Source organism: Perca flavescens, chromosome 18, assembly GCF_004354835.1.
Source record: "Perca flavescens isolate YP-PL-M2 chromosome 18, PFLA_1.0, whole genome shotgun sequence".
Classification (NCBI taxonomy): Eukaryota; Metazoa; Chordata; class Actinopteri; order Perciformes; family Percidae; genus Perca; species Perca flavescens.
The window spans coordinates 32,217,083-32,244,116 of NC_041348.1; the positions used below are offsets into that span (position 1 = coordinate 32,217,083).

Below are 27,034 nucleotides of genomic sequence, written 5' to 3' on the forward strand. Positions count from 1 at the left end.
GAATCAACTAAGTAAAAAGAGTTTATGTTTTTAGGAAAAAATATTCAAAGGAATTCATTGAAAATGTGTTGAAGTTGATTGGACGGAGCAGGTTTAAAGAACCCAAATAATTAAAACAGTCGACAACTTTTTTTTAACTATTAGCACAAATTAAAACATTTTCCACATTTTTGTTTTCTCATGCCATTTTCTTATTAAATCGTGTTAAAATCTTCATTGGACCAAGCCTCTCCTTTCTCAAAATCCTTCAAACACAACAACACCAAGTGTGAACATAGCCAAGAGGGTTTTATGAACTGTAAAGTATTTCATGAATGAAACTCAATCTAACACAATATAATGAACTATGAAATATAAAACCCCAAAAACAGGGTTTACCTAAAATTAAACCCAACATAAGTAGAAATTTAACTTATACCGGGTGACATATTTTCCCAATACTATTCCGTAAATAATGTTAAAATCATCAATACAGAAAACAAAATGTACCATTTAAACATAAGAGAACAAACTTTAGGGAAAAAGTCATAGCTACTGTTGTACTGGAAGTAAGTCAAAGGCAGAATGAGAGTTAAGAGATTATTAAGAGCACTTGTATATACAACTGCCACTTTCACTTTCACCTGCAAGTAAACATGATCTGTCTCAGTGTGACTCACAGAGAGAGCTGTAATACCATCGGCATGCCTGAGCTGCAAAACTTGTTTGTCACACGGCAGGAAGAAACCTTTCGTCTACCAGTCTTGGACCCAACCCCTGCTGTCATGCCAACTAGATTAGAACAAAAGAATGTTTATTCTTGTAGCTTGAAAAGAAGTTACATCCTCATGTTAGATAATAAAGTTAGTTCCCTGTACAGGGAGCACCTGGTCATGTCATATAACTCGCTGCACTCGAATAAATTGTTAAGGTGACTGAACACCTCGTGGAACAGTAAAAAAAATATAGGAATGTCAATGTCATATTAGAGCGTGACATTTATTAGTTACTTCTTAAAGTTTTTATAATTAATATTGAATACTGTTTATATTTATTTCTATCTCCCAAATTGCACACATTACTAAATTGAAGCAGACTAAAACATTGATAATGTATTATATTTCATAGGAAAGAGCAGATTTAAAGATTAAAGAACCCAAATTATAAAACATTAGTCAATATTTTTTTTAAACCTATTAGGAAGTGAAAAAAAATTTCCGCATCCGTGAATTCACTGATGCAGTCTCTCAAACATCCTTGATAGGGTTTTATGAACTGTAAGGTCTGTCATACTGAGTGAAATTAAACTCAACCAAACATAATTAATTAAGCATTACCTGTTCTGTATTTGTTTTCATTAATACACATTTTTGAAAGTGCTCATTTTCAGGTTGATAATTGTATTTAGAGGTTGTATCAGAATAGGTTTACATGGTTTAATTTTCAAAAAACACCATATTTCTGTTGTACTGCACATTGCTGCAGCTCCTCTTTTCACCCTGTGTGTTGAGCTCTCTGTTTTAGCTACAGAGTGAGGCATCTCACTTCTGTTCCATCTTTGTTGGGAGTCGCACATGCTCAGTAGCTAGGTAAGGACTACTAGCCAGTCAGAAGCAGAGAATGAGGGCGTGCCCTGACAGTACCTAGGTAAGGACTACTAGCCAGTCAGAAGCAGAGTATGAGGGCCCTGACAGTACCTAGGTAAGGACTACTAGCCAGTCAGAAGCAAAGCTGAACGCAGTTGGCAAAAAAACTACTCTCCAGGTCCATTATAACACCTATAAAGAGAGACTTCGCATTTATAATGCCAGAAACAATAATAATTCACGTGCTTTGTTTGCTACTGTTGATAGATTAACAAACCCTCCAGTACCAGTAGCATCTGAACTGTTGTCTACCAAGGCTTGCAACGACTTTGCCTCCTTCTTCACAGACAAAATTCAGAAAATTAGACAAACAGTCAGTGCTTCCATATCAAGTACAGGATATGTGTTGTCACAGTGTTCACGCAAAACAAATTCCAACATGACACAATTTCATACGATCAACCTTAAAAACCTGGAGGACATTATACAACATCTGAAAACCTCCTCCTGTTGCCTTGATATTCTACCAACGGGTGTTTTCAAAAATGTTTCGAACTGTTTGGCTTCTGATCTTCTACAGATTGTAAACACATCTCTGCTCTCAGGTATCTTCCCACAGGCCCTGAAAACTGCAGTCATCAAGCCACTCCTAAAAAAGAACAATCTAGACACGACACTAATGAGCAACTATAGGCCAATATCAAACCTTCCATTTTTAAGTAAAATCATAGAAAAAGTGGTTTTTCAACAACTCAACCTTTTCTTATCGCTAAACAACAGTTTTGATGCCTTCCAGTCAGGTGTTCGACCACACCACAGCACTGAGACAGTTCTTGTTAAAGTCTTTAATTACATCCACTTAAACACAGATTTTTTAAAGAATTTAAAGAATAGGGACTACTTTGTGTCTATAGGTAATTATACATCTGAGCATACAAATATGACGTGCGGAGTTCCCCAAGGCTCAGTTCTGGGGCCTCTTCTGTTCAACATCTACATGCTTCCACTGGCTCAGATTATGGAAAACAACAAAATAAGTTACCATAATTAATGCGGATGACACACAAATTTAGATAACCTTATCGCCAGGGAACTATAGCCCAATACAACAAATGAATAAGTGCATTGAAATTAAATTAAATGAAGAAAAAACGGAGGTGGTTGTTTTTGGAGCTAAAGAGGAACGATTGAAAGTCAGCGCTCAGCTTCAAACGACAATGTTAAAAACAACAGACAAAGCCAGAAATCTTGGTGTAGTCATGGACTCAGACCTAAATTTTAAAAGCCACATTAAGACAATTACAAAATCAGCCTATTATCACCTTAAAAATATATCAAGGGTTAAAGGACTTATGTCTCAGCAGGATCTGGAAAAACTTGTCCATGCTTTTATCTTCAGTAGACTTGACTACTGTAACGGTGTCTTTACAGGTCTCCCTAAAAAATCAATCAGACAGCTGCAGCTGATTCAGAACGCTGCTGCTCGAGTCCTCACTAAAACCAAGAAAGTGGATCACATCACTCCAGTACTGAAATCTCTACACTGGCTTCCAGTGCCTCAAAGAATTGATTTCAAAATACTTTTGCTGGTTTATAAATCACTAAACGGTTTAGGGCCAAAACACATTTCTGATCTGCTACTACATTATGACCCACCCAGACCTCTCAGGTGGTCTGGGACAGGTCTACTACACTATGACCCACCCAGACCTCTCAGGTGGTCTGGGACAGGTCTACTACACTATGACCCACCCAGACCTCTCAGGTGGTCTGGGACAGGTCTACTACACTATGACCCACCCAGACCTCTCAGGTGGTCTGGGACAGGTCTACTACACTATGACCCACCCAGACCTCTCAGGTGGTCTGGGACAGGTCTACTTGTTGTCCCCAGAGTCAGAACTAAACAGGGGGAAGCAGCGTTCAGTTTTTATGCTCCATATATCTGGAACAAACTCCCAGAAAACTGCAGGTAAGCTGCAACTCTCAGTTCTTTTAAATCCAGGCTGAAGACCTTTCTTTTTGATCTTGCCTTTCTTTAAATAACCTATTTTATCTGCTTTTAAAAGTTTAACTGTTTTAATGTTTTTAAATTGTTTTTTTTAAATTTTTATACTGCACTGTAAATTTTATTCTTGACTTTGAATGTTTTTAAATTGTTTTTAATTGTTTTCTGAATGCTCTTTCATGTTTTATGTAAAGCACTTTGAATTGCCCTGTTGCTGAAATGTGCTCTACAAATAAAGCTGCCTTGCCTTGCCTTGCCAGTCAGAAGCAGAGTATGAGGGAGTGCCCTGACAGTACCTAGGTAAGGACTACTAGCCAGTCAGAAGCAGAGTATGAGGGCGTGCCCTGACAGTACCTAGGTAAGGACTACTAGCCAGTCAGAAGCAGAGTATGAGGGCGTGCCATGCTAGCAGCTAGGTGAGCATTATAACGTGTGTTACAAAGTGACCACGTTGGTCTCTGAAGTAAAGGCTGGACTACAATAGAGCTGTTTGGAGCAGTTGGTGAACAGTGTTTTCTGTTAGAGATGGTAAGTCCCTTTGGGGGGGGGGACTTTGGGCTTTTTCACTTTGTAAACCTATAACGTGCACAAAAAAGATATATAACAATAAAGGAAAGGGGAAAAGCCAAAAATCATATTAAAAACCGTTTATAATTTAACTCTGTAAGATTGACATGAAATGGCAGAGTAAAATGTTAAGTGATGAGCATGGTGGGTTGTAATGCTGATTTGAGCAGGTTCTAAATGTCTAGTTGACCAATCAGATTGCCTGGTTGGATCGACTGGGATAAATAATAACTTAATTTATATATATTAGCTACATGAATAGAACATCTTGATTTTCTGACTGGGAATAGAACAAGACTAAGATAAACTGTCTGATAATATCTGTTTAGCAGCTGACCCTCTAGCTTGGTTTATGACATTATTATGTTCCTACACTGGTGAATTATTGACAGATGTTTTGTAGCAGCTAAATGTGAAAGCGGCTTTCATCCATTCATTGTTCAATAAATACAGTGCAAACGTACAAAGGCTTTTTATTTCATCCATCCTTATTTAAATAGAAAAAGAAAAGGATGGAAATAAACAGCAAGAGAGACTAGAATATTCGACGGTATATTAAAAAATTTAATATATATTAATACTAGAAATCTGCTGAAAACGCCTACATTTGAACTCTGGTGCAACTAAACAAACCACAATTCTGTCTCTGTTTGCTTCCCAGTAAACTTATGTATATTTTGAGACCATAACGCTGAACAACCGTCAGGACTGTGTTTGTGAAGATGTGAACAATGCGGATTAAAAATGCTAAACAAACTAAATATTGTCAAGGAATCAATCTAATTTCTTCACTCAGTGTTGTGAAACAACTGATCAAACCAAAGTTCTAAATGTTTAAATAAACACACAAGGATATAAATATTTTCAACAATCGCTACATTCATTGAGATGAAGTGTAGTAAGATAAGAAAGAGTTTCGCCGCCAACACAGCAGGCTTACCGTTATGCTTGATCACAGGTGGTGTGAAGTACAATGAAGTGAAATTAACAGAATCACTGGGAACCAGACAAATCCAGACAGGAACTGGGAAATAACCACAGTGAAAAGCATAAGTACAGAACAAAAACAGAAAAGGTCTAACACACACAATCCTCACGTACACTTTAAACACACACACACACACACACACACACACACACACACACACACACACACACACACACACACACACACACAGTCCTCACGTAGAAAAATTAATCTTACAAGGAGAGGGTGGAGGTTAGAGATGCACCGATTACAATTTTCTAGGCCGATTCAGATTTCCGATTTTTCATTGTGTTTGACCTGCCGATTCTGATTTCATTTTTTCTAACCACTTTACAACACACACAAATATTTATTTTCTATCTTTTCTTTAATAGAACATTTTACATTTTGTGTAGAACATAGAACATTTTTTAACAGATCGCTATGAAATAGAACAATATAAATGACTCCTGGTGTGGTTTATATATTTAGCAAACTAATCTTCTGTATTAAAACAGGTAATGCATTTGTAGAAAATGGCGTCTATAAGCAGTGATTGTAGGAGTACATGTCGGAGAATAGCGCGGACACGCGCTTCACACCTAGCCAGTGGAAATTGCGTGTGTGCGTCCTTGAGAACTGTAAGTCGATATAACTTACAGTGGGGAAATAAGTATTTGCCCCTTGCTGATTTTGCAGGTTTGCCCACAACAGTGAAAGACAGAATCCCAAAGCAGGCATCTGATGAGGAAAAACAAGTATTTGACCCCCTGGACAAACAGCATGTTAATATTTTGTAGAAAAGCCATTATTGGCCAGCACAGATGTCAAACGGTTTTTACCACATTTTGGCAGGGATGTTGGCCCACTCCTCCCTGGAAAAATCATTCAGGTAGAACTCAAATTTTAAGCTCCCTCCAAAGATTTTCAATCGATTCAAAAAAAAGAGAACCTTGACTCTCTATCCGGTTGCTTTGGCGGATAACTAGCCAGTGGAAATTGCCACCACCCCCCTTGAGAACTGTAACCATGTCTTTAGGTTGTACTCGGTGTTCTTTGCCCTCCAACTTGAGTTGTTGTCAGTTCATTTCTGTTAGGTGGTGATTTCGGCCTTGTTTGTGTTCTTTCAATCCTGCTAGCTAGGTTGCCCTGCCTTCAGGCTGTGATTCCTCACCGATTCGATATAATGGCGATTGTTGGTGTGGTGCTTCTTCCATTTTGCTCACGTTTGTATTTTTCCGATTCTCTTGTGCCCATCCCAGCCTTGTGCAGATTTTGTCCCTGATGTCTAAAGCATGTAGTTATGCTGCATTAAGATAATGTAATTAGATAATTGGTTCGGATTGGGGTTTATTGTTATTAATTTGCTAGCCCTCATCAGATGGTTATAATTTTAATTTCATATGATGTGATTTTCTGGAATTTTCTTTGGGATTCTGGCATTGTTAAAATTGTAGATTTTTGGTTCTTTGTAAGCCTTTACAGCATTTATTTCCCCACTGTATGTTGACATTGTTAGCATAAAATCTTCACCTGCATATGTCAGACTGGCGATTGTTGAACGCTCTTGCTCACGCGGCTCAATTAATAGTGGGTTTATTGTTATTATTTGCTAGCCTAAATTCCTAATTGTGTGTATGGTAGCCTTTACAGCATTTGACCGGCATAAAATCAGGTCAGACTGGCAGGTCATGGCTGATTAAAAAATCGGTCACCAGCCGGTGCATCTCTAGTGGAGGGGCAAGATAGCTGAAGAGTCCTCCCATGGCTGTGGAGTAAAATATATAAATGAGCTAAAATTTGAACAAATTGTTAAGGTGACTAAACATCTTGTTGGGAATTAATAAAGTCATAAAGTATATGAATATGTCAATGGATGAATGGGTCTGTCCGAGGTTTCTTCCTAGAAGGAAGTTTTTCCTCACAACTGCTGCACTAAATGCTCTTGGGTGGATTACTGGAATTGTTGGTTATTGTGTTCAGGGCAAGTTTCGGCTACTTTCACTTTCACAGGGTGTTTCGCAGTTAGTTTTCTCCGTCTGTTGCAGGATTTAGGTTTAGAGAATGTCTCCTATCATGATGGATATCTATTTTATTTTAGGTTCCTCCGTCTGAAGCTCCAGCTGAAGGTAATGTAAGCCGTCTCTCTGTTAGTTTAGTCTGAGAGCAGAAAGCTGCAGAGGTACTAACACAACTCTGACTGGGGACTCAAACTGTCCAACTGCACAAAGATCCTCCGCTAGGATGGCTAGATTTCTGGGAGAGGAACGCAGGTATTATTTATAACATATGAAATACATACAATAGCATTTAAAAAGCAGCAGCCACAGCAGGAGAGGAGAGATATCTATTACACAAATATACAACTAACAACATGTTAATTTCTCTACAAAAGATCAAAACAACAGAACAAGAAAGGCCAAAGAAGGTGACTAAACATCTTGGTGGAAAAGTCATAAAGTATATGAATATGTCGATGGTAAATTACAATACAGCGTCACATTCATTATTTAACTTTCACACACTTTCTTAATATTGAATCAACTAAGTAAAAAGAGTTTGTTTTTTGGAAAAATTCATTGAAAATGTGTTGAAGTTGATTGGACAGAGCAGATTTAAAGATAACCAAAATAATTAAAACAGACAATTAAAAAAAAACAACTATTAGCACAAATTAAAACATTTTCCACCTTTGTAAAATCACTGATTCAGTCTGTAAAAAAATAAAATCCTTAAAGCTATGTTCACACTTTTTTGACAAGAAAAAGTTGACTAAGGGCGCTTTTGTAGTAAAAATTAAAGCTGAGCGAAAACCAGGCAAGAGTGTCTTTTGTTGATATAACAACAGCCACCGCTACAGTTAGAGCTAGAGAAACAACAGAGAGAGAGAGAGAGGTGCTAACGTCATTGGACCAAGTCTCTCCTTTCTCAAAATCCTACAAATGCAACAATACCAAATGTGAACATAGCTAAGAAGGTTTTATGAACTGTAAAGTATTTCATGAATGAAACTCAACCAAACACAATATAATGAACTATGAAATATAAAACTATAATAACTATATAACCTATAGAGTACCCCTAAAATTAAACCAAACATTAGAAATTTTACTTATAACAGGCAACAATATATTTTAATAATACTATTCTGTAAACAATGTTAAAATACAATAAAATACAGATACAGAAAACACAATTCACCATTTAAACATAAGAGATCAAACTTTAGGGAAAGACTCATACCTACTGTTGTACTGGAAGTAAGTCAAAGGCAGAATGTGAGTTGAGGGATTATTAAGAGCAATTTATATACAACTGCCACTTTCACCTGCAAGTAAACACAATCTGTCTCAGTGTGATTGGAGGAGAGAGCTGTGATACCATCGGCACGCCTGCTTTAAGCTGCAAAAAAACAATCTTTCCTCCTTTCTGTCTCATGTTCATACAAGGAAATGTTTACTGTCAGCTAGAAGCCAAACCACAACATCTCCGTTTTCACAATTTTTAACAACACAATGTTTCTTTAAACTATAGTAAGTTTTTTAATACACCATGCACATATCCATACATTAAAATATGAGATTAAAAACAAAACATAGATTAATAGAACTAATCTACTTAATAGAACTCAGTAGATTAAGTTGAGAGTTTAAGAATGTATTCTGCCAAAGCGATCAAAAATTAATAAATGCAAGAAAGCCTACAGACTTCAAAAACAAATATACTAAAGCAATTGGTTACATATTCAAAGTAGTGCAATCACTAAATGCAAATACTGCAAAATACTGCAAAACAGTATGAAAGAAGAGGTGGTTCCTTGAAGTTCCAGACAATGTAATGTGTGTAGCATGACTGTTTAAACTACCCACACTGCATTGATGGCTCACTTACGTTTACTGTTTCTTTTTACTGTCATTAATTGGCTTGATTTACCTTTATAAATTTTATTCAGAGAGCACATAAGAGAGCAAGCAACTCTTTGCACAGTTTTTTCATCTCTCTCATCACAAGCAAACAAAATACTATTTAATTTTAAGTGTTAGAATGGTCAGAGTGGCAGCCATTTTTATGTGTCAAAAAATCTATTCAATTAAATTAAATTGTATTTATAGTATCAAATCATATAAAGAGTTATGTCAAATCACTTTACAGACAGAGTAGGTCTAGACCACACTATCATTTACAAAGACTCAACAATTTCCCAACAGCAAGCATTTGGTGTCACAGTGGCGAGGAAAACCTTCCATTTAGACAGAAACCTCGGACAGACCCTGGCTCTTGGTGGGCGGCCATCTGTCTCTGCCAGTTGGGACACAGAGACACTGATACAGATATACAGATAGAGAGAAATATGATTAATAATAATCATAGTAGTTTGGATGATGAACAGTGGCAGTTATAGTAACAATAAAGATAGTGGAACTAAGACTAGAATTAACAGTGGTAGCAGTTCAGGGCGTAGCAGTAAAGATGGGCGTAGCGCGGTGTTGCTGGGCATAACAGGGAATAATGGGGCATAGTAGGGCATAACAGGGAATAATGGGGCATAGTAGGGCATAACAGGGAATAATGGGGCATAGTAGGGCATAACAGGGAATAATGGGGCATAGTAGGGCATAACAGGGAATAATGGGGCATAGTGGGCATAACAGGCAATAACAGGCATAACAGGGAATAATGGGGCATAATGGGGCATAGTAGGGCATAACAGGGAATAATGGGGCATAGGGCATAACAGGGCAATGGGGCACAGGGCATAAATAATGGGGCATAGTTGGGCATAGCAAATAATGGGGCATAGTAGGGCATAACAGGGAATAATGGGGCATAGTAGGGCATAACAGGGAATAATGGGGCATAGTTGGGCATAACAGGGAATAATGGGGCATAGTAGGGCATAACAGGGAATAATGGGGCAGAGTAGGGCATAACAGGGAATAATGGGGCATAGTTGGGCATAGCAGGGAATAATGGGGCATAGTTGGGCATAGCAGGGAATAATGGGGCAGAGTAGGGCATAGCGGGACGTAACAAGGCAAAGCAAGGTGTAGCGGGGTATTGCAGGTCATAGTAAGGCATATTAGGGCATAGGAGGTTGAATCAGGGTGTAGCGGGGCATAGTACGGCTCAGTGGTGCATAGTAGGGCATATTAGGGCATAGCAGGGCATAGCGGGGCATAGTAGGGCATAGGAGGACATAGTAGGGCATAGGAGGACATAGGAGGGCATAGTAGGGTGTTGAGCAAGACCACGGTGGCAGCTGCAACCATGATTTAGGTGCCACCCTAATCCAAGGAAAACTGCGGGGCGAGAAGACATAAATCTGAGGAATAAGCTGCCCAAAGTAATCTGTGACATTAACCAACAGGATTTCCTACAATCTATGATTCATTACTTTTTGCTTATGGCACCATGTTTTTATGTGTTTTACTTCAAAGCCCATGTGATTCCTGCCTTCATTAGATAGATGATGGCTGAAAATACATATTTCTTATTAAACTAATATCTCCAGGGTTTGACGGTGATGATCCCAGAGGGTCTCCTCCAGACTTCATTGATGAACCTGCACCCCCATACACACAGTAAGAGACCTAAAGTTATTTAAAGTTATTTAATGATATCTGATAGCCACTACAACTCTGTTCTTTTAGAATTACATGATAATTTTAATTTATTCAGTCACTCGGGATGTCTTGATCAAATATTTTTGACTAATCAGAGTACTTTAAAATGAGTATCTGCTGATAGAGAGTTTGACTTGATACTTATATTCACACCTTAAAGTAAAGTACATACAGGTGCAGATATTGAAATAAGTATTTGTTATCACCCAACACTCATTCATCTCTTCTGTTGTCTTTTCTCCTCAGATGGCAGTGATATTTGTCAGTGTCCTGATGATCCAGACGGTTTCAGACTGTATCTGGACTTCTCTGATCCTCCACCTGGGACATATGTTGTCTGTTATTCATTCAGATAATCTAAACTCAGAGTGACTCTATAGATGTGTTATGTCTATGTCCATATAACTGTAAATTAACACATTTAAATGTATATTTCCATAGATATATCTATGTATATTTCTGTCTTGCATTCTGCTGCAGTTCCACCCTGTGGAAGAATAATGTATTACAGTTAGTTTCCACATAGAGGATCTTTGACTGCATTTCATAGGATACTGGAACTGAGCTCGGCTACTTTTTCATTTGCCACTCTACATTCCTGAAATGCCTAACAAAGCACCTTAAAATGTGTCTCTACTCAATCTATACATTTTCTGTCAATTTAAGGCCTTGATTAGTGACTTCTATGTATCTTCTTGTGTTTGCTTTATTTGTTTAAAAATTGCATCTGTTGTAATATAAATGTTATGTTATGGTTTATTTGTTGAAATGTATGCTGTGCACTTGGGGATCACTAAAAATGCAGGTCTCCTTTAATGGGCCCAGAGTTTTAAATAAACTTTTTGAAATTAAATTTCAAAGCCTTTGAAAAGTAGCTGGGCTGTGTCATGAACATCATAGTCTTGTTTGGTGTTTTTTTTTTGGTAATGGTAACACAGTTGCCCAGTGCTGTTGTTACCATGTTTCCGTGAAAATCATGATATTGCAGTTCATTATACATTTACGAGTAGTGATCCGCAGTCGAAGATCATCCATTTTGTTTGCTAAAGACCCTTCATTGTGAAAGGGGAATTCCGGCGAAAAAAACACAGGCCCGAAGGCCGAGATATGACTCAAATTACTCTAATTCCCACGTATTCGTTGATAGGACTTATGGATACGAAAACTCAAGGATCAAGTCTGAGACGAAGAATTCAAGTTAAGCAAAGTTTACTGAGTCCAGCAGTTAAGTTACAAAACACATGTGGGTTCACAAAGACACTAAGTATCCCTAACTTCAGACATGAAAGTACAGAGCTCAGGATAACAAAGTCTCTGTCAAGTTGTGAGCCCCGTTCTACATATCCCTCAAAATGTATCCTTTTCCTCGATGGGGTGTCATCCTCCTGTCTCCGGGTAGATTCTTCTGTCGCCACATACACACACTGTCTGGTGCAACTTCCTCTTCTTGTTCTCATTACCTTTTAAGGCCTAAAGTGTTTTTATGATTTAAGCTTAAGCTTCTGTGCATCAAGAGTTCACCCGTAGTACTTTTAACCAATAAGATAATAATAAGGTGTAGGCCGATAAGGTGTTAACCTTAGGTTATCCCTCCTTTCTTCGTTTACCGTCTTAACCCTAGTTGCGTGCAGTCGGCGGATCTGTGTTGATAGACCTCGCAGATGCACCAGGTTGATAAATGACATCAATAATCATTTAGCTTTCAGAGACAGAAATCATTTTTATTGTAATGTATTTTTAACCTTTATTGCTTTTCAATAATCTAAGGCCACGTCCACAAGTACCAAAACAATCTTTTTTTACCCGTCTTCCCTGGATTTGTTTCAAAAATAGTTGTGTCCAAATGAATCTATTTATAAATGACTCAACACGCTACTTCATATTCCAGACCTCTAGGCGGCGCTGTTTCTGCTACAGAAATTCACCAAAAAAACTGAGAAGAGCATACCACGAATTGTTAAAATCCAAACGAAGTCCAACCCTAACTAGAGCGCCGCTTACTGTGCTCCATGGCTGCAACACAACAAGCACATGGCTGCTACGGAAACCAAAACTTGTGCATATTATATTTGGAACCGATGATCGGATTTAAAACCAAATCCTCCAAATGATTCCAATAAAGAAAAGATCCTGATGGAATCGTAATTTTTGGAACGATTCCAAGTAGGAATCGGTTGTCAATACCCAATCCTACTCAACTTGCCTTTCAAAAGACCCTTTTCTTTATCCATGTGTCGTTAAAAGGAATTTACGTTAATGTTGACACCCCTAGTAAATATATGTACTTTTAAAGTTAGTCGGGTTTTTTTTTTGTTTTGTTTTTTTAAACATGGACCCTATTTACCTATGTTTCTGTGTCTAAGTGTCTGATGTAAACAACAATCTTTGACATTGGTCCAGTATTAAGCGAGATTGCTGCTGTTGGTGGTAGCGGCGAAACAAATGTAAATGGACTGTTCTTATATAGAGCTTTTCTAGTCTCAACGACTACTCAGAGAGCTTTAACATAGTACAGGAACCATTCACACACATTCATACACGGTGGCCGAGGCTGCCGTACAAGGTGCCACCTGCTCATCAGATAATCATTCACACACACATTTACACTCCGATGCGCAGCATCAACCAGCAACAAGCTTTAATGTACGTTATTGGACCACTGTGCACTTTCTATTTATGTTCACAAAAGTGCTCGTTTTGCCGCTGACAGGCTCAGATTAATATTCTAAGTGTCTGAGAACATTATGGAAAGGATTTCTAAAGGAGGTCAATCTCTCTGTTAAAGAGTAAGATCCTTTTTTTAAACAAAAACATTTGGTTAAGCCACCAGACTCCATGTAAATAAACCGTAATTTTGAGCTTGTCTGCGGCAAAAAAAAATAAAAAAAAGCACTATTAGTGGACGAAATTGATGATGCACATTTGCCCTATAGGGTTACATTGCAGCTCGGTCTGTGGATGCTAATCACAGCGTTCGTGCTTTATACATACATATCAAGTCAACATTTAGGTAAAAGTATCAGTAAAGGGCTATAATAATAAAATTCTCATGAAATTATACAAGAACAGAGTTGTAGTGCCTAGCAGATAACATTAAATAACAGATTATTCTATGGATGAGTTTACAACAGAAACAGACTGTCTAAAAGGTCCTGTTTTTTTTTTACTGAAGAATAAAAAGGTTCTTCTTTGGAAAAGTCACTCTTCATGGACACAGAGTCCTCCTCTTCCTCCAAATCACTCATTTTACCGAATCTGGAATGTAAATGTGGCAGTAAGAGTGGCGTATGATTCAATTCAATTTTATTTATAGTATCAAATCATAAGAGTTATCGAGACACTTTACAGTTAGAGTAGGTCTAGACCACTATAATTTCCAAAACCCCAACAATTCCAGTAATTCCCTGAAGAACAAGCATTAGCAGTGGCTATTGCGACAGTGGCGAGGAAAAACTCCCTTTTAGGAAGAAACCTCGGCAGACCCAGACTCTTGGTAGGCGGTGTCTGATGGGGCCGGTTGGGGGCGTGATGAACAGTGGTGATAATAGTCACATTAAAGATAATGGAACAGTGACTTTGAAGGTAGTCGTGGAAGTTCATAGCAGGGCACATCGTGTCATACTGAGTAGTGCAGTCTCCTATACCGGATCCTGACTACTCTGTGCATATGAACATCACAGCAGGGCGTTGCGGGCTGTAACGTGGCGCTGCAGAGCACGGGTGGATGCAGCGGACGCAGCAGGGAATCGCAGAGCAGAAGAAACATAAGGACTCCGGGGAGTAAACTCCCCAGAGCTAGGTTAGTAACTAACATTTCTGGGACAGGATGCATACAAAAGGAAATCAATGAAAACCTTGATGAGAGAGCAGCTCAGTGTGTCATAGGAAGGAAGGAACTTCCCCGGCAGTCTAGAATTATAAAAGCATGACTGGCTGTACTGGCCTGCCTCCCTCTACTCCCACTATATAATTGATTATAGGATAAATAAAACTGATGACTACGAAGAGGAGCAGGTGGGCCGAGTTAGGTGGACGCTGCAACTCCTCACTCCACCATAGACCCATATCTAACCTAACTATAAGCTTTATCAAAGAGGAGAGTTTTCAGTTTATTCTTAAATGTGGTGATGGTGTCTGCCCCTCGAACCCAAAGTGGGAGCTGGTTCCACAGGAAAGGAGCCTGGTAGCTGAAGGCTCTGGCCCCCAGTCTACTTTTAGAGACTCTAGGAACCACAAGTAGTTCTGAATTTTGGGAGCGCAGTGCTCTAGTGTGGCAGTAAGGTACTAAGAGCTCTTCTAGGTATGATGGTGCTTGACCATTTAGAGCTAGTATGACACTCGAGAAGCTAAACTTGTCCGACAACGCCACTTGGGATAAGCCCAAGACCTTTAAAAGCACACAAGTTGGTTCTCAAAATCAGGGATCAGAGACAATAAAGTAATTATAAATATATACAATTTTATTTAATTAGATAGGTCTTAAAATAGCAATCTTTTCTGTTAAGAAAGTAAGTGATGATATTAGAAAATAAAAAAAAACAAACAAAACAATTCAAATCAAAAACCACCATGCATAATGAAAAGAAAATAAAAAAAAAAAAAAAAAATGGCTCGAAACAGGGAGGCATGCAGCTTACCGAGACACCCAACGCCAACCGCCCAGGTATACATCTACCCACATAGGGACATCCACAGCCAAGACAGGGTCGGCTCTATGAAAGAACACACGTTAGTGCCACATGCACAGCGACACAAAACAATAAAAGGCACGAAAGATGAAAAAGTGTCCTTACCACACTGCAGCAAACTGACAACCTAGGGCAGCTGCAAAAAGATACAGCACGCCAAGCCCAACACATCTCCACACCCAACAGGAGAAGACAGAAAAAGAACAAGTTTACACACAGGCTTAAATAGAGCCCCCACCTGCTCCCAATCAAAGGGGATGAGCCCCAGGTGTGCTTGTGCGCACTCCCGTGCACAGGTAAGAGGGAGGGGCAAACCTCATCCTGTCACATGTTTATGTGTATGTGTAATCTAACAAATCGGATGAAATCAGCAGATTAAATCAATAGGAAGAGTAATTCTTACTTTGTGTTAACACTCACCCTGCCTGACACTTCCTGGTATCCTCCTGCTCGGTCATTCTTCTTCTTCTTGTGAGATTCCGGCAGTGTAGACGCTGCTAAGCCTATTACTGCCCTCCACAGATCAAAAGTTTAGATTAGATTACATACAGTCCTGTATCATGCAGGAATTGAAGAACTGCCTTGGATGTCAGTTAATGTTCCTCACTGTGTGCAAACAAAGATAAAACAGAAAAAGCCTCAACTCCATCCGTGTCAGTTTTCCAAACAATACCCTTCTTTTCTACACTATATCTTTTACATTCCAGGAAAACATGCTTCACTCGAGACTCCCACATTCACACAAGCCAGAAACAGAAAAAGCTTTCCTACAATGCACAAATAATAATTTGACCCACAATGCCCCAATCTCAATCTACACAGTTTAACTGAGTCCCTACGAGACAGAGATGTACTGAAGCATATTTTCATAACTTTAGGTTGTATAAAAAAGTGTCTACCCCTGACTTCTTTTTCCCACCCTCTCTGCCATTCTTTTGTTACACCCTCTTTAATTATTTCTCTCATTTCCATTCTTCAAAATGATAGATGGATATCTATCGTCTCTTCTTAGACTCTCCTTTGCAATTAGGTCCACTCGCTCATTCCCCTCACCCCAGCATGCCCAGGAACCCAGCAAAAAGTGATGTTACAAGCAAACCCAATTATTTTTTTTATTTTTATTTTTTTATCAATTTTTTATTGTTTTTTAAATTTGTAACATACTGAACAGACAAATACAATTGAACAAGAACAAAAACCCTCTGCGGCCTTGGGGAAAACAAAACAAACAATAAAAAAATTTAAAAAATCACACGTTGCCTAGTCACTCTCCTCTAATTGTTGTAACGCCAAGGTTACCAGAACTGATACCCGTGCTGCTGCGCTTTTCCACAGGTTTATAGTGGATGAATTGGCTTTGTTAATCCTTGCTAAACAAACCCAATTCTAAAAAACACTTCTCTAAATCTGGCTTCCTCAATCCACCATAGAGCCCATAATATTTCCATTGAATCAGCAGTGAGAACAGAGCTTCCAATAGAAATGCATCGGCAAATCTTTACCCAAACTGCTCCACATACACCGCAAACCCAGCTCTCCCACTAACTTGATTTCTAGATGCATCTGTAAAAACAATCAAAGTGCACTCACTGATTAAATTATTCCATTATTTTTGGAGTCACCTCCGGCTTATCTTTTTCCTGAAGAAAACCAAGATCAATATTAAATTCCAGCAGGACCCAATAGGGCATAGCTAACCATCTTGTATGCTCTACACTACGTTACCTCTCTGTTCCAATCCCAGCTTCCTAGCCCCATGATTTACATTGACAAAACAATTATTCAGTGTGCCGATGTGCTGCAATAGCAGCAATCGGCAGAATGACTAATATCCCCCCTACTTAATATTATTCCGCCACATTTTTGTTCTGCTACTAGTCACGGAGAGTTGCCAACACATGCACACAAAATACATTAAAATGTGTGTAATGATCGGGAATGGTGTGCTATGACTTTTCTAAGAGATTTGCCACGCGGTTTTCACAAAATTGGCAAAGAAACGCAGCAAAATTTCCCATAGACTTTAATGGGAAATCTTCGGGAAATCGTTTTACATAGCTCAAAACAACCCCTCTTTGGGGCCATATTGTATTGCCAAACTTTAATGTAGAAAAATAATTAAAAGTTTAAACCAAAGACAAGACTTTGGCTTTTATTGGACTGAATGGGCATTTTGATATCAAACATGGTTTCTACCAAATCACAGTTTATGTATATGTCCAGTTTTCAGACCGTTTCAGATTTTCCAATGTGTGTGTATGGGGACGTTATGTTGAGAGCCAGAGGGGATGACAAAGGGTGAAGCTGCAGTACGATCCTCTGAAACTTTTCCAAACAAATTCTCTCTCCCCTACAGTTTTCACGCTTCATACATCATGGTTGGTCAAAATGTAGGAAATTTTGTTCCGGCCGCAGACGTAACTATGGAATCCACCGGACTTAAACTTTTGGCTCTGTTCATACCAACTACCAATAGAAATAATGAAAAAAAATATCTGGAAGGACGCAGACGGTTCCCTGCTTGTTACCTGCTCTGTGTCACATATATTTGACACCACAAACAAAAACCACATCAATGTGATCACCAGACTTTTATCTTTCTTGTGATGATAATATGTTTGCTGTTTGGACCCACGGTTTTTGAATTACAGAACAAACTTGAGAGGTATAATTATCATTAAATGGACATGTTTGACCCATTCTTTAGGGGAAGACAGAGGGTGAAGATGCATTATGATTCTCTGACATTTTTCCAAACAAATTGCTCTCTCCTCTACAGTTTTCCCTCTTCATACACCACGGTGGGTCAAAATGTAGGAAATTCCATTTGTTCTTTCCATTGTTCCGACCTATCAGTTGACCTAAGTAACTGCCTCCACTAATCACAACTAGATATTAGTTTGACATTAGGCCTAGGAAGTGTTGTATTTGAAAGAGAGGCCTGGTCCAATGAAGATTAACAAAAAGATTTAATAAGAAAATGACATGACAAAAACAAGTTTTACCCTGCAGCGGACTGAAAAGATGCTTCTCCCTTGTGGATTCACATTTTACAGTCCCAAACATTTCTCAGTTTCACAAATATATTCTTTTGAAGTTTTGGGGGCGGTTCTTTGGATGAAAACTCTCTCCATTGGGCCGTCGTCCCCCAAATCCATGTGTTTTGAGGTTACTTCAGTCCCAAACAAGATCCTACCATGTGGGTGTCACCTCTTTTCAAGCTACATGAATAAACATTCTTTTGTTCTAATCTAGTCTGCACGCCAGCAGGGGCTGGTTCCAACACGGATATGTGGAGAGGCAAATGAAAAAGTAGTCTTGCCAAGCTCAGTTTGAGTAGCCTATGATATACAGATATACAATATTCTTCCACAGGGTGGAGCTTCAGCAGAAAGCAAGACAGAAATAGGCATAGATATATCTATAGAAATATACATTTAAATGTCTTAATTTGCAGTTATGTGGTCATAGATAGAACAAATCTACAGTCACTTTGAGTTTAGATTATTTGACTGAATAACAGACAACATAAATCCCAGGTGGAGGCTCAGAGCCGTCCAGATACAACTACAACAGCTACAACAGCTGTACCTTGAACCAGTATACCGTATGACTCTTGAAACAACAACAAAATCTTCTTATTTTGCATATAGGGGTGTAGGTTCAATACTGAAGTCTGGAATCACTATCCTCAGCTGGACCCTGGGGACAGTTTAATGAGAAACGAGTATTTTCAGCCATCATCTAATAAAAGCAGGAGTCACAAAGGCTTTAAATTAAAACACAATAAACATGGTGCCATCAGGAAAAAGTAATGACTGACGAATTAATGTCACAGATTGATATTTTGACATAATGCAATAAAGCGTTCTTATGCAAATATCTCTCAACATTCAGACTGACCCAAGTTGATGAGGTCTCTCACGGCGCTCAGGATCAGTGAGTCAATGTCATTGTTGAAGTTGATTTCTTCATGGTAGTTCTTCACAGGGAAGATGCTGTTCATGGGATAACCCACCGCTGCACTGAACTCCTCCATCTATGTTTAAAACAATCACATCTCAGAAAAAAATACAGCTCAGACCATAGAGAGCTTTGTGCTAAAATACTGAAAATGTATTAAATGACATATTAAATTATATTTCTTCTCTGTGCAAACTAAATGACAAATAATATAATACCTTTTTCTTTAGTATCTTGCTCCTGTAGACATTCTTTACATCATTTTTAATCTCCGGACAAATTAAGTCAATTTTGGTGAGAATGGCCATTTGAGGAATATCTGCAAGGAGAACAGAAAGCTTTAACATGAACCCATTAGCTTCTCTCATGTCTTCCCTGTACCAGAGTGGCCTACATCAATCCCAAAGGGAAAATAATAATCATGATTTCTGCTCTCACTCAAGTCAGAGGCCTCCTCTCTGATGTCCTGCAGTGTCTCTATAGCTTTAGGACTCATCTGAGATACAGCGCTGGCATCAACGACACAAACCAGAACGTGCACTTTGTCATTGGCAGTTGGGGCTGGGTTGTAGTATTGATCCTCCTTTGATATCTTACGTTCAGGATTGAACTGGAAATCAAAGTAAAATCGAGGATGACAGTTATCAAGATTATTATAATGTTAAACAGATAACAGTAGTTATTTTAATTTTCTTTTTTAACCTAAATACTAAAAATGCATTTTTAAAAGTACCGTGTATCCGTCTTTCACATGTCCCTTCATCGCCTGTTTGATATCTTTGACATAGACTTTTCTGTGTCTGTTGCTGTTGCATTCCAGCCCCATGGTGTCATTGAGAACCAAAGGGTGAAAGGTATTCTGTCCATCCTTCTGGATCCTGTAGGTTTGGTACTGTAAACCACATATAAAGAACAGTGCAGTTATTAAGCATGTCCTGTCTGGTCCAACTTGTGCTGTCTTGTTGTGTTGCTTCAGGTGCTTCTGTTCAGAGCAAAAATTGCCACGCCTTGTTGCAAAAAAACAAGATGGTGAAGCCCATATTGCCAAACACAAGGCTTCAAAATGGCATTCCACAAACGGGTGATGTCACTGATGCTATGTCAATTTTTTTCATACAGTCTGTGGTTCAGAGCTACATTAACTTTAAACACAAGGTACTAGAGATCAATCAATACTCAAACTGTATATTTTACTTCATACTTTCTTTTTACCTTTTTGGTATAAGAGCTGCCAGAGATGTTAGCCGCCCCAGCCTTTTTGAACATTTTGCCTTCTACGACACTTTGGACAGAGTTGATGAAACTGGACTTTCCAGCTCCAATTGTTCCATGAAGAAGAATCCTGAGCTGCTGGCTGTCAGGCTGAGGTTTATAGTCCTTCACATACTGCAGATCCCTCTGTTTGTCTCTGCTCAGGGCAGGAAAACATACATTATATCAGATTTTCTTAACACAGACAGCAAATGTAAATTACTCAGTAGGTTACTGTAAAGGCCTAGACACACCAACCCGATGGCCGACTGTCGGCAGAAAAGGCGTCTGACTGATCAGTCGGCCACCCCGAGGTCCAACAAAAAAACTATTAACTTAATTGAACAGTTATTTAACTGATAACTAACAACTAAATCATAATGTTTACTAAATAGGAATTTCTTATTTTAACAGTTTGTTTGTGCTCACATCATAACATTTTTATATATTATATTAAGTATTTGTTAATGATTAAGAAATTGTTTATAAACCATCAACCAACATTATTTGGATATCTATTATAAAGTTGAATCTGATGAATATAATACCTTGTTAATGGTTAATATTTGTTTTGTAAAGCATCTATAAAAATAAACATTGTTAGGATAATTAAAATATATAATAATATTTATTTCTTTTATAGATTGCCAAATATAATAATAATAATAATAATAATAATAATAATGTAATGGGGCCAATTGAATGTTACTTGATGCTTTATAAACCTTATATTAATCATTAACTTATTATTGTAGGTATTAGTTGCAACTTTACAATAGCCAGCTTTATAATGTTTATAGATGATTTACAAAACAATAATGAACTATTAACAAAGTATTAACTATTTAAATGTATACACTTATTTTATATTATACTAATCTATTGATACAATAGCATAAATTACGCTACAACATTATTAGTAATTAGTAAACATTCTAAATCATTTTTCATTGTTTGTTAACAGTAAAATAACTATTAAATACAATTTGTAGGAAAATTAGCATCAGTATTGTTGTAGAAATATTAGTATCAGTATTGCTTGACATTTAAAGTTGGTGTGCTCGAGTTGTGTGCAGTCATAGAGGAAGTAGTTACAAGTTCCAGGCGGGGCACACTTGCACAAAGAATAGACTCTCACGCACAGAGAGTTAGCTTAAGCTTTCACTTCGGGACAATTAAAACAGCATGGGGGAGTTTAAGCCATATAAACTTCCCACAACTTCAATATTATACTACATATCATGAATGGTACTCCCAAAAGGTGTTATTTTAGATTTTGTTGCTGGACTAGTCTAACTCTGGGGGTTACAGTGAATAAGATAAAGTCCCAATAAGAGATGAGAAGGGTATGTATGGACTAGTCTAACTCTGGGGGTTACGGTGAATAAGATAAAGTCCCAATAAGAGATGAGAAGGGTATGTATGGACTAGTCTAACTCTGGGGGTTACGGTGAATAAGATAAAGTCCCAATAAGAGATGAGAAGGGTATGTATGGACTAGTCTAACTCTGGGGGTTACAGTGAATAAGATAAAGTCCCAATAAGAGATGAGAAGGGTATGTATGGACTAGTCTAAAGATAAAGTCCCAATAAGAGATGAGGAGGGTATGTATGGACTAGTCTAACTCTGGGGGTTACGGTGAATAAGATAAAGTCCCAATAAGAGATGAGAAGGGTATGTATGGACTAGTCTAACTCTGGGGGTTACGGTGAATAAGATAAAGTCCCAATAAGAGATGAGAAGGGTATGTATGGACTAGTCTAACTCTGGGGGTTACGGTGAATAAGATAAAGTCCCAATAAGAGATGAGAAGGGTATGTATGGACTAGTCTAACTCTGGGGGTTACAGTGAATAAGATAAAGTCCCAATAAGAGATGAGAAGGGTATGTATGGACTAGTCTAAAGATAAAGTCCCAATAAGAGATGAGGAGGGTATGTATGGACTAGTCTAACTCTGGGGGTTAGTGAATAAGATAAAGTCCCAATAAGAGATGAGAAGGGTATGTATGGACTATTCTAACTCTGGGGGTTACAGTGAATAAGATAAAGTCCCAATAAGTCGGCGTGTTCCTTTTAAAATACATGGAGTTACAGCTGTTTCAACCGTCTCGACATAGACATTATGTAGACATAGAAATATGCCATTATAGGCTGTTTTGCTTCCCATGTAAACAAGCATGCAATATGAAAGTCTGGGATTGTGGAGAACACTAAATGGTCAACTGAATATGCTTGTAGTCAAACCTTTAAATGAAAAACACTCATTATAATCCAAACAATTTAACCGCTAACAAAGTTTACTTTTGAAGGTAGCTGGTGAATTTCACCACCGGATCAATAAAGTCTCCTCTTTATCCACTTTAATACATCATAGATTATTCATAATATTTTGTATAAATAATATTAATATGCAAAGTAACTAAACAACTAAATTAAAAATAGAGAAGTAAAACGTACAATATGCAAGTAGGAGAAAATGTAAATACTCAATTAAAAGTATACAGTTGTATTGAAGAATGGCATAGTTATTGGCTGATAAAATGCAATGATATTTATGTGTAGCAAGCCTTAACATTAATTCCCGTTGTGTTTCTATCTGCCAGCAGCTCGGACACACTGCTGTCCACGCTGATGTACCGTCACCTGTTGGGACGCGGATGTTGTCCATACCGTCTCTGGTTCTGGTTCTGACCACGGGAACAGTGACGGGACAGCTCGCTTCAACGCAGCGTAATAACTCCTGAAAATAATGTCCATCTCGCAAATGTATCTGTCTCTGCAGTCATCTCAACCCAGACTGATCTCAATAAGGGGCGTATGTATGACACACCAATTCGTATGCTCTTTTGGCGTGTTATCAAAATGCAACATCAACATATCAACGCCGTTTGGCCTCCATTGACTTAAATTACCTTGCGATTGCATGTCAATTGACGCCGTAGCGAGTATTATGAAAGTAGTATGTTGTTGTCCCGCGTCCCGTTGTTGTTTTCCTAAACCCAACCCATCCGCTGTATAAGACGTAGACATACACGCAGATAGCTCAAAATGCGTACAGATAACACGCTACTTGGCGTGTATGTTTACGCAAAGTCATGATGTCACGTTGCTCAAACACTGAATACAGCAACAAATAATACTAATAATAATACTAATAATACTCACAGCTTTTAATTAGTAATGCGTTATATTACTGTGTTACAGCAAAAAGGAATACATTACTGTAATTAATTACTTTTGTAACGCGTTACTCCCAACACTGGTACGTACCACAAATAAGTAATTCATTCCCTCTGATATTTTTTGTACTACTGTCTCCTGTCTAACAGTAGACCGTGCTTTGCCTTTTTATGGAGCAGTTTACACTCTGGCAGAGCAGGGTTATATAAAACTGGATACAACTCTCAGTAGGTTTGCTAGTGGTCAACAGGGCAATGGAAATTATTTAACTCAGGAGCATGAATTGCTTAATTAAGAGCACAAATAAGTAATTACACAAAAATGAGCAATTCTAGAACATTAATAAGTATTAAGTATGCATGCATTAGTAATTCGAAAAAAACAAATCAGTGACAAAGTTCACTTTTAGGTGCATACTTACGCCCAGTTTATTGTCCTCCAAGGGTCATCGAAAACTTAAAAAGAGTAAAATACATGTTAATATAAAAGAAATCTTCCAACAGTTGTTTAACTTTGTATGAATGAGAACTCATTTTCAAAAATGATCTTACGAGGAGGGGGTGGAGAGCTGGATTTTCCTCCCATGGCTGTGGAGTAAATTAAATAAATGAGCTAAAATTTGAACAAATTGTTAAGGTGACTAAACATCTTGGTGGAAAAGTATAATGAATAAGTCGATGGTAAATTACAATACAGCGTCACATTCATTATTTAACGTTCACACTTCTTAATGTTGAATCAACTAAGTAAAAAGAGTTTATGTTTTTAGGAAAAAATATTCAAAAGAATTCATTGAAAATGTGTTGAAGTTGATTGGACGGAGCAGGTTTAAAGAACCCAAATAATTAAAACAGTCGACAACTTTTTTTTTAACTATTAGCTCAAATTAAAACATTTTCCACATTTTTGTTTTCTCATGCCATTTTCTTATTAAATCGTTGTGTTAAAATCTTCATTGGACCAAGCCTCTCCTTTCTCAAAATCCTTCAAACGCAACAACACCAAGTGTGAACATAGCCAAGAGGGTTTTATGAACTGTAAAGTATTTCATGAATGAAACTCAATCTAACACAATATAATGAACTATGATATATAAAACCCCAAAAACAGGGTTTACCTAAAATTAAACCCAACATAAGTAGAAATTTTACTTATACCGGGCGACATATTTTCCCAATACTATTCTGTAAACAATGTTAAAATCATCAATACAGAAAACAAAATATACCATTTAAACATAAGAGAACAAACTTTAGGGAAAAAGTCATAGCTACTGTTGTACTGGAAGTAAGTCAAAGGCAGAATGTAAATTAAGAGATTATTAAGAGCACTCATATACAACTGCCACTTTTCACCTGCAAGTAAACATGATCTGTCTCAGTGTGACTCATAAGGAGAGAGCTGTGAGCACATTGACACCCCTGCTTTGAGCTGCAAAACCCCCCAACTTTCAAAGCTCAGTTTAGCTGAGATATGTCATCTTAAATTAGCTAACGTAACTACCCAGACAAATGAAACCATGTTTGTTACAAGACATGTTAGCCACATCACGGTAGCATTACAATAACATTAGCTAGTTAGGTTAGCCACAAATCACATCCAAAAGTTAGAAAACCTTACATAATACACCAAGCTACAAGCTTAACTTTATCTAAGCTTATTAACTTACATATTCACGTTCACAACATCAGGGATGTGTGATGTTTGGGGAGGGAGAGAGGATGAAAATTGAATTGAGGTAAATAAGTGCTCCATATGTGAGGTCTTTTGTAATCCACCACGGCTCACCAAAAACACGGTCCACTGCTCCTTCAAGTCCAGCACAAATATAAAATAAAAAAATTTGTTGTTGCATCTTCATAGGTGGATGTACATCCAGTGACAAACAAGCATTATGGGGCTTCACCCCAATATAGTCCCAAGTCAATCTGCCTAGGAAATCGCCTAGTCTTAATCTGCATTGCTATTTGTACTCGTGAATACGCAGGCCACAAGAAGTAATGTTTTTTTTTTTTTTGCTCACTTTTACTCACAACATGCTATCCGGCAACAAAGGATTCCATTCACTATGCTAAGCTAAACTAGCAGTGGCGCTGCCAGACTAAGACAATGCATGCACTGAGACAAAAATGCGTTTGACCACCTATATAACTCTAGGGGAGACGGTGAATAATCCTTTTTCAAAAAACAGTGGCATGTTCCTTTAAGGTGACTGAACACCTTGGTGGAAAAGTATAATTTTTTTAAATGTCAATTTTAAATTACAATACAGCATCACATTTATTATTCACCTTTCAGACTTATTATTATTAATATTGAATCAACTAAGTCAAAAGAGTTCTTGTGTTTTTGTAAAAATACATTGAAAATGTGTTCGAAGTTCTCACCCTGGACCAGTGGACCCAAAGAGTCAAAGCTGTCAATTATATGGAAATATAACTGCAAAATTACAATTCTATATGGACATTTATTTAGAGAGGTGGTCGCCTGTCATACAGTATACGGCAATTGAATAGAGTGTTGAATTAGAACTGGACAATTAGGCAAGTAACCTCTCACATCTTGTGTGTCCTTAGTAGCATGTTGATTATTGTGTGTGTGTATATAAGTGCATGTCAATACTATCTGTTTTTGTACCATGTTGTGTGAGATGCTTTGTCAAGGATGTTATTTTAATAAATGTTAAAAAAAATAAAACATGTTCTACTTCTGTAAATTTACTCATATAGTCAAACATAATCTTAATAGGTTTTTTTTAACTGTAATGTATGTCATGAGTGAATCTCAACCAAATACAATATAATTGAGCATAATTACAAAAACTATATAAACTACAGGTGAACCCTTGTGTTGTCCTCCCATGTCAAAATTAACACATTTGTTAACACATTTTATGAAATTTTATCTAATTTTAGAGTTAAAAAATGCATAACATACATTATTATGACTGATAGTTTATGGATAATCACCGACTGTCAAAGTTTTGTCATTGATTAAAACACCCAAAAGTCAACGATAGTATTGAACTGTTGTTTACTTTTACTTGTGAAGAGCATTCATGGAACCATCTGTGTTACTTAAATTTTTTAAGATGATTTTTTTGGGCATTTCTGCCTTTAATGCTCTACCCACTGATCCAACCCGGCCACCATCTGTGTAACTTTTGGGAAATTTGGTTGAAAGAAACCCAAATTTCTGATGTAAAACTTTGAAAACGGG

At 37.7% G+C, this 27,034-nt stretch overlaps 2 protein-coding genes and 1 long non-coding RNA gene across 3 annotated transcripts in view; all 3 read right to left on the minus strand.

The window, feature by feature from the left end:
• Window positions 1-8,366, minus strand: part of LOC114572933 (interferon-induced protein 44) — a 40,169-nt gene extending 31,803 nt beyond the window's left edge. Inside the window, exon 1 of the mRNA XM_028604726.1 lies at window positions 8,351-8,366. The gene's annotated coding sequence lies outside the window, so the exon portion shown is untranslated. The remainder of the gene's footprint in view (window positions 1-8,350) is intronic.
• Window positions 8,367-13,748: 5,382 nt separating this feature from the next.
• LOC114572935 (uncharacterized) lies at window positions 13,749-15,603 on the minus strand. The gene is made up of 3 exons (XR_003694836.1): window positions 15,525-15,603; window positions 15,369-15,443; window positions 13,749-13,986 (listed from the first exon to the last, which is right to left on the minus strand). It is a non-coding gene; the product is annotated as an uncharacterized LOC114572935 (long non-coding RNA).
• Window positions 15,604-19,305: 3,702 nt separating this feature from the next.
• On the minus strand, window positions 19,306-20,234 carry LOC114572900 (interferon-induced protein 44-like). The gene is made up of 4 exons (XM_028604679.1): window positions 20,116-20,234; window positions 19,821-19,992; window positions 19,601-19,701; window positions 19,306-19,458 (listed from the first exon to the last, which is right to left on the minus strand). Exons 1-4 carry the CDS (start codon window positions 20,206-20,208, stop codon window positions 19,306-19,308), a joined length of 519 nt encoding a protein of 172 aa, XP_028460480.1. The 5' UTR covers window positions 20,209-20,234.
• Window positions 20,235-27,034: the final 6,800 nt, after the last annotated feature.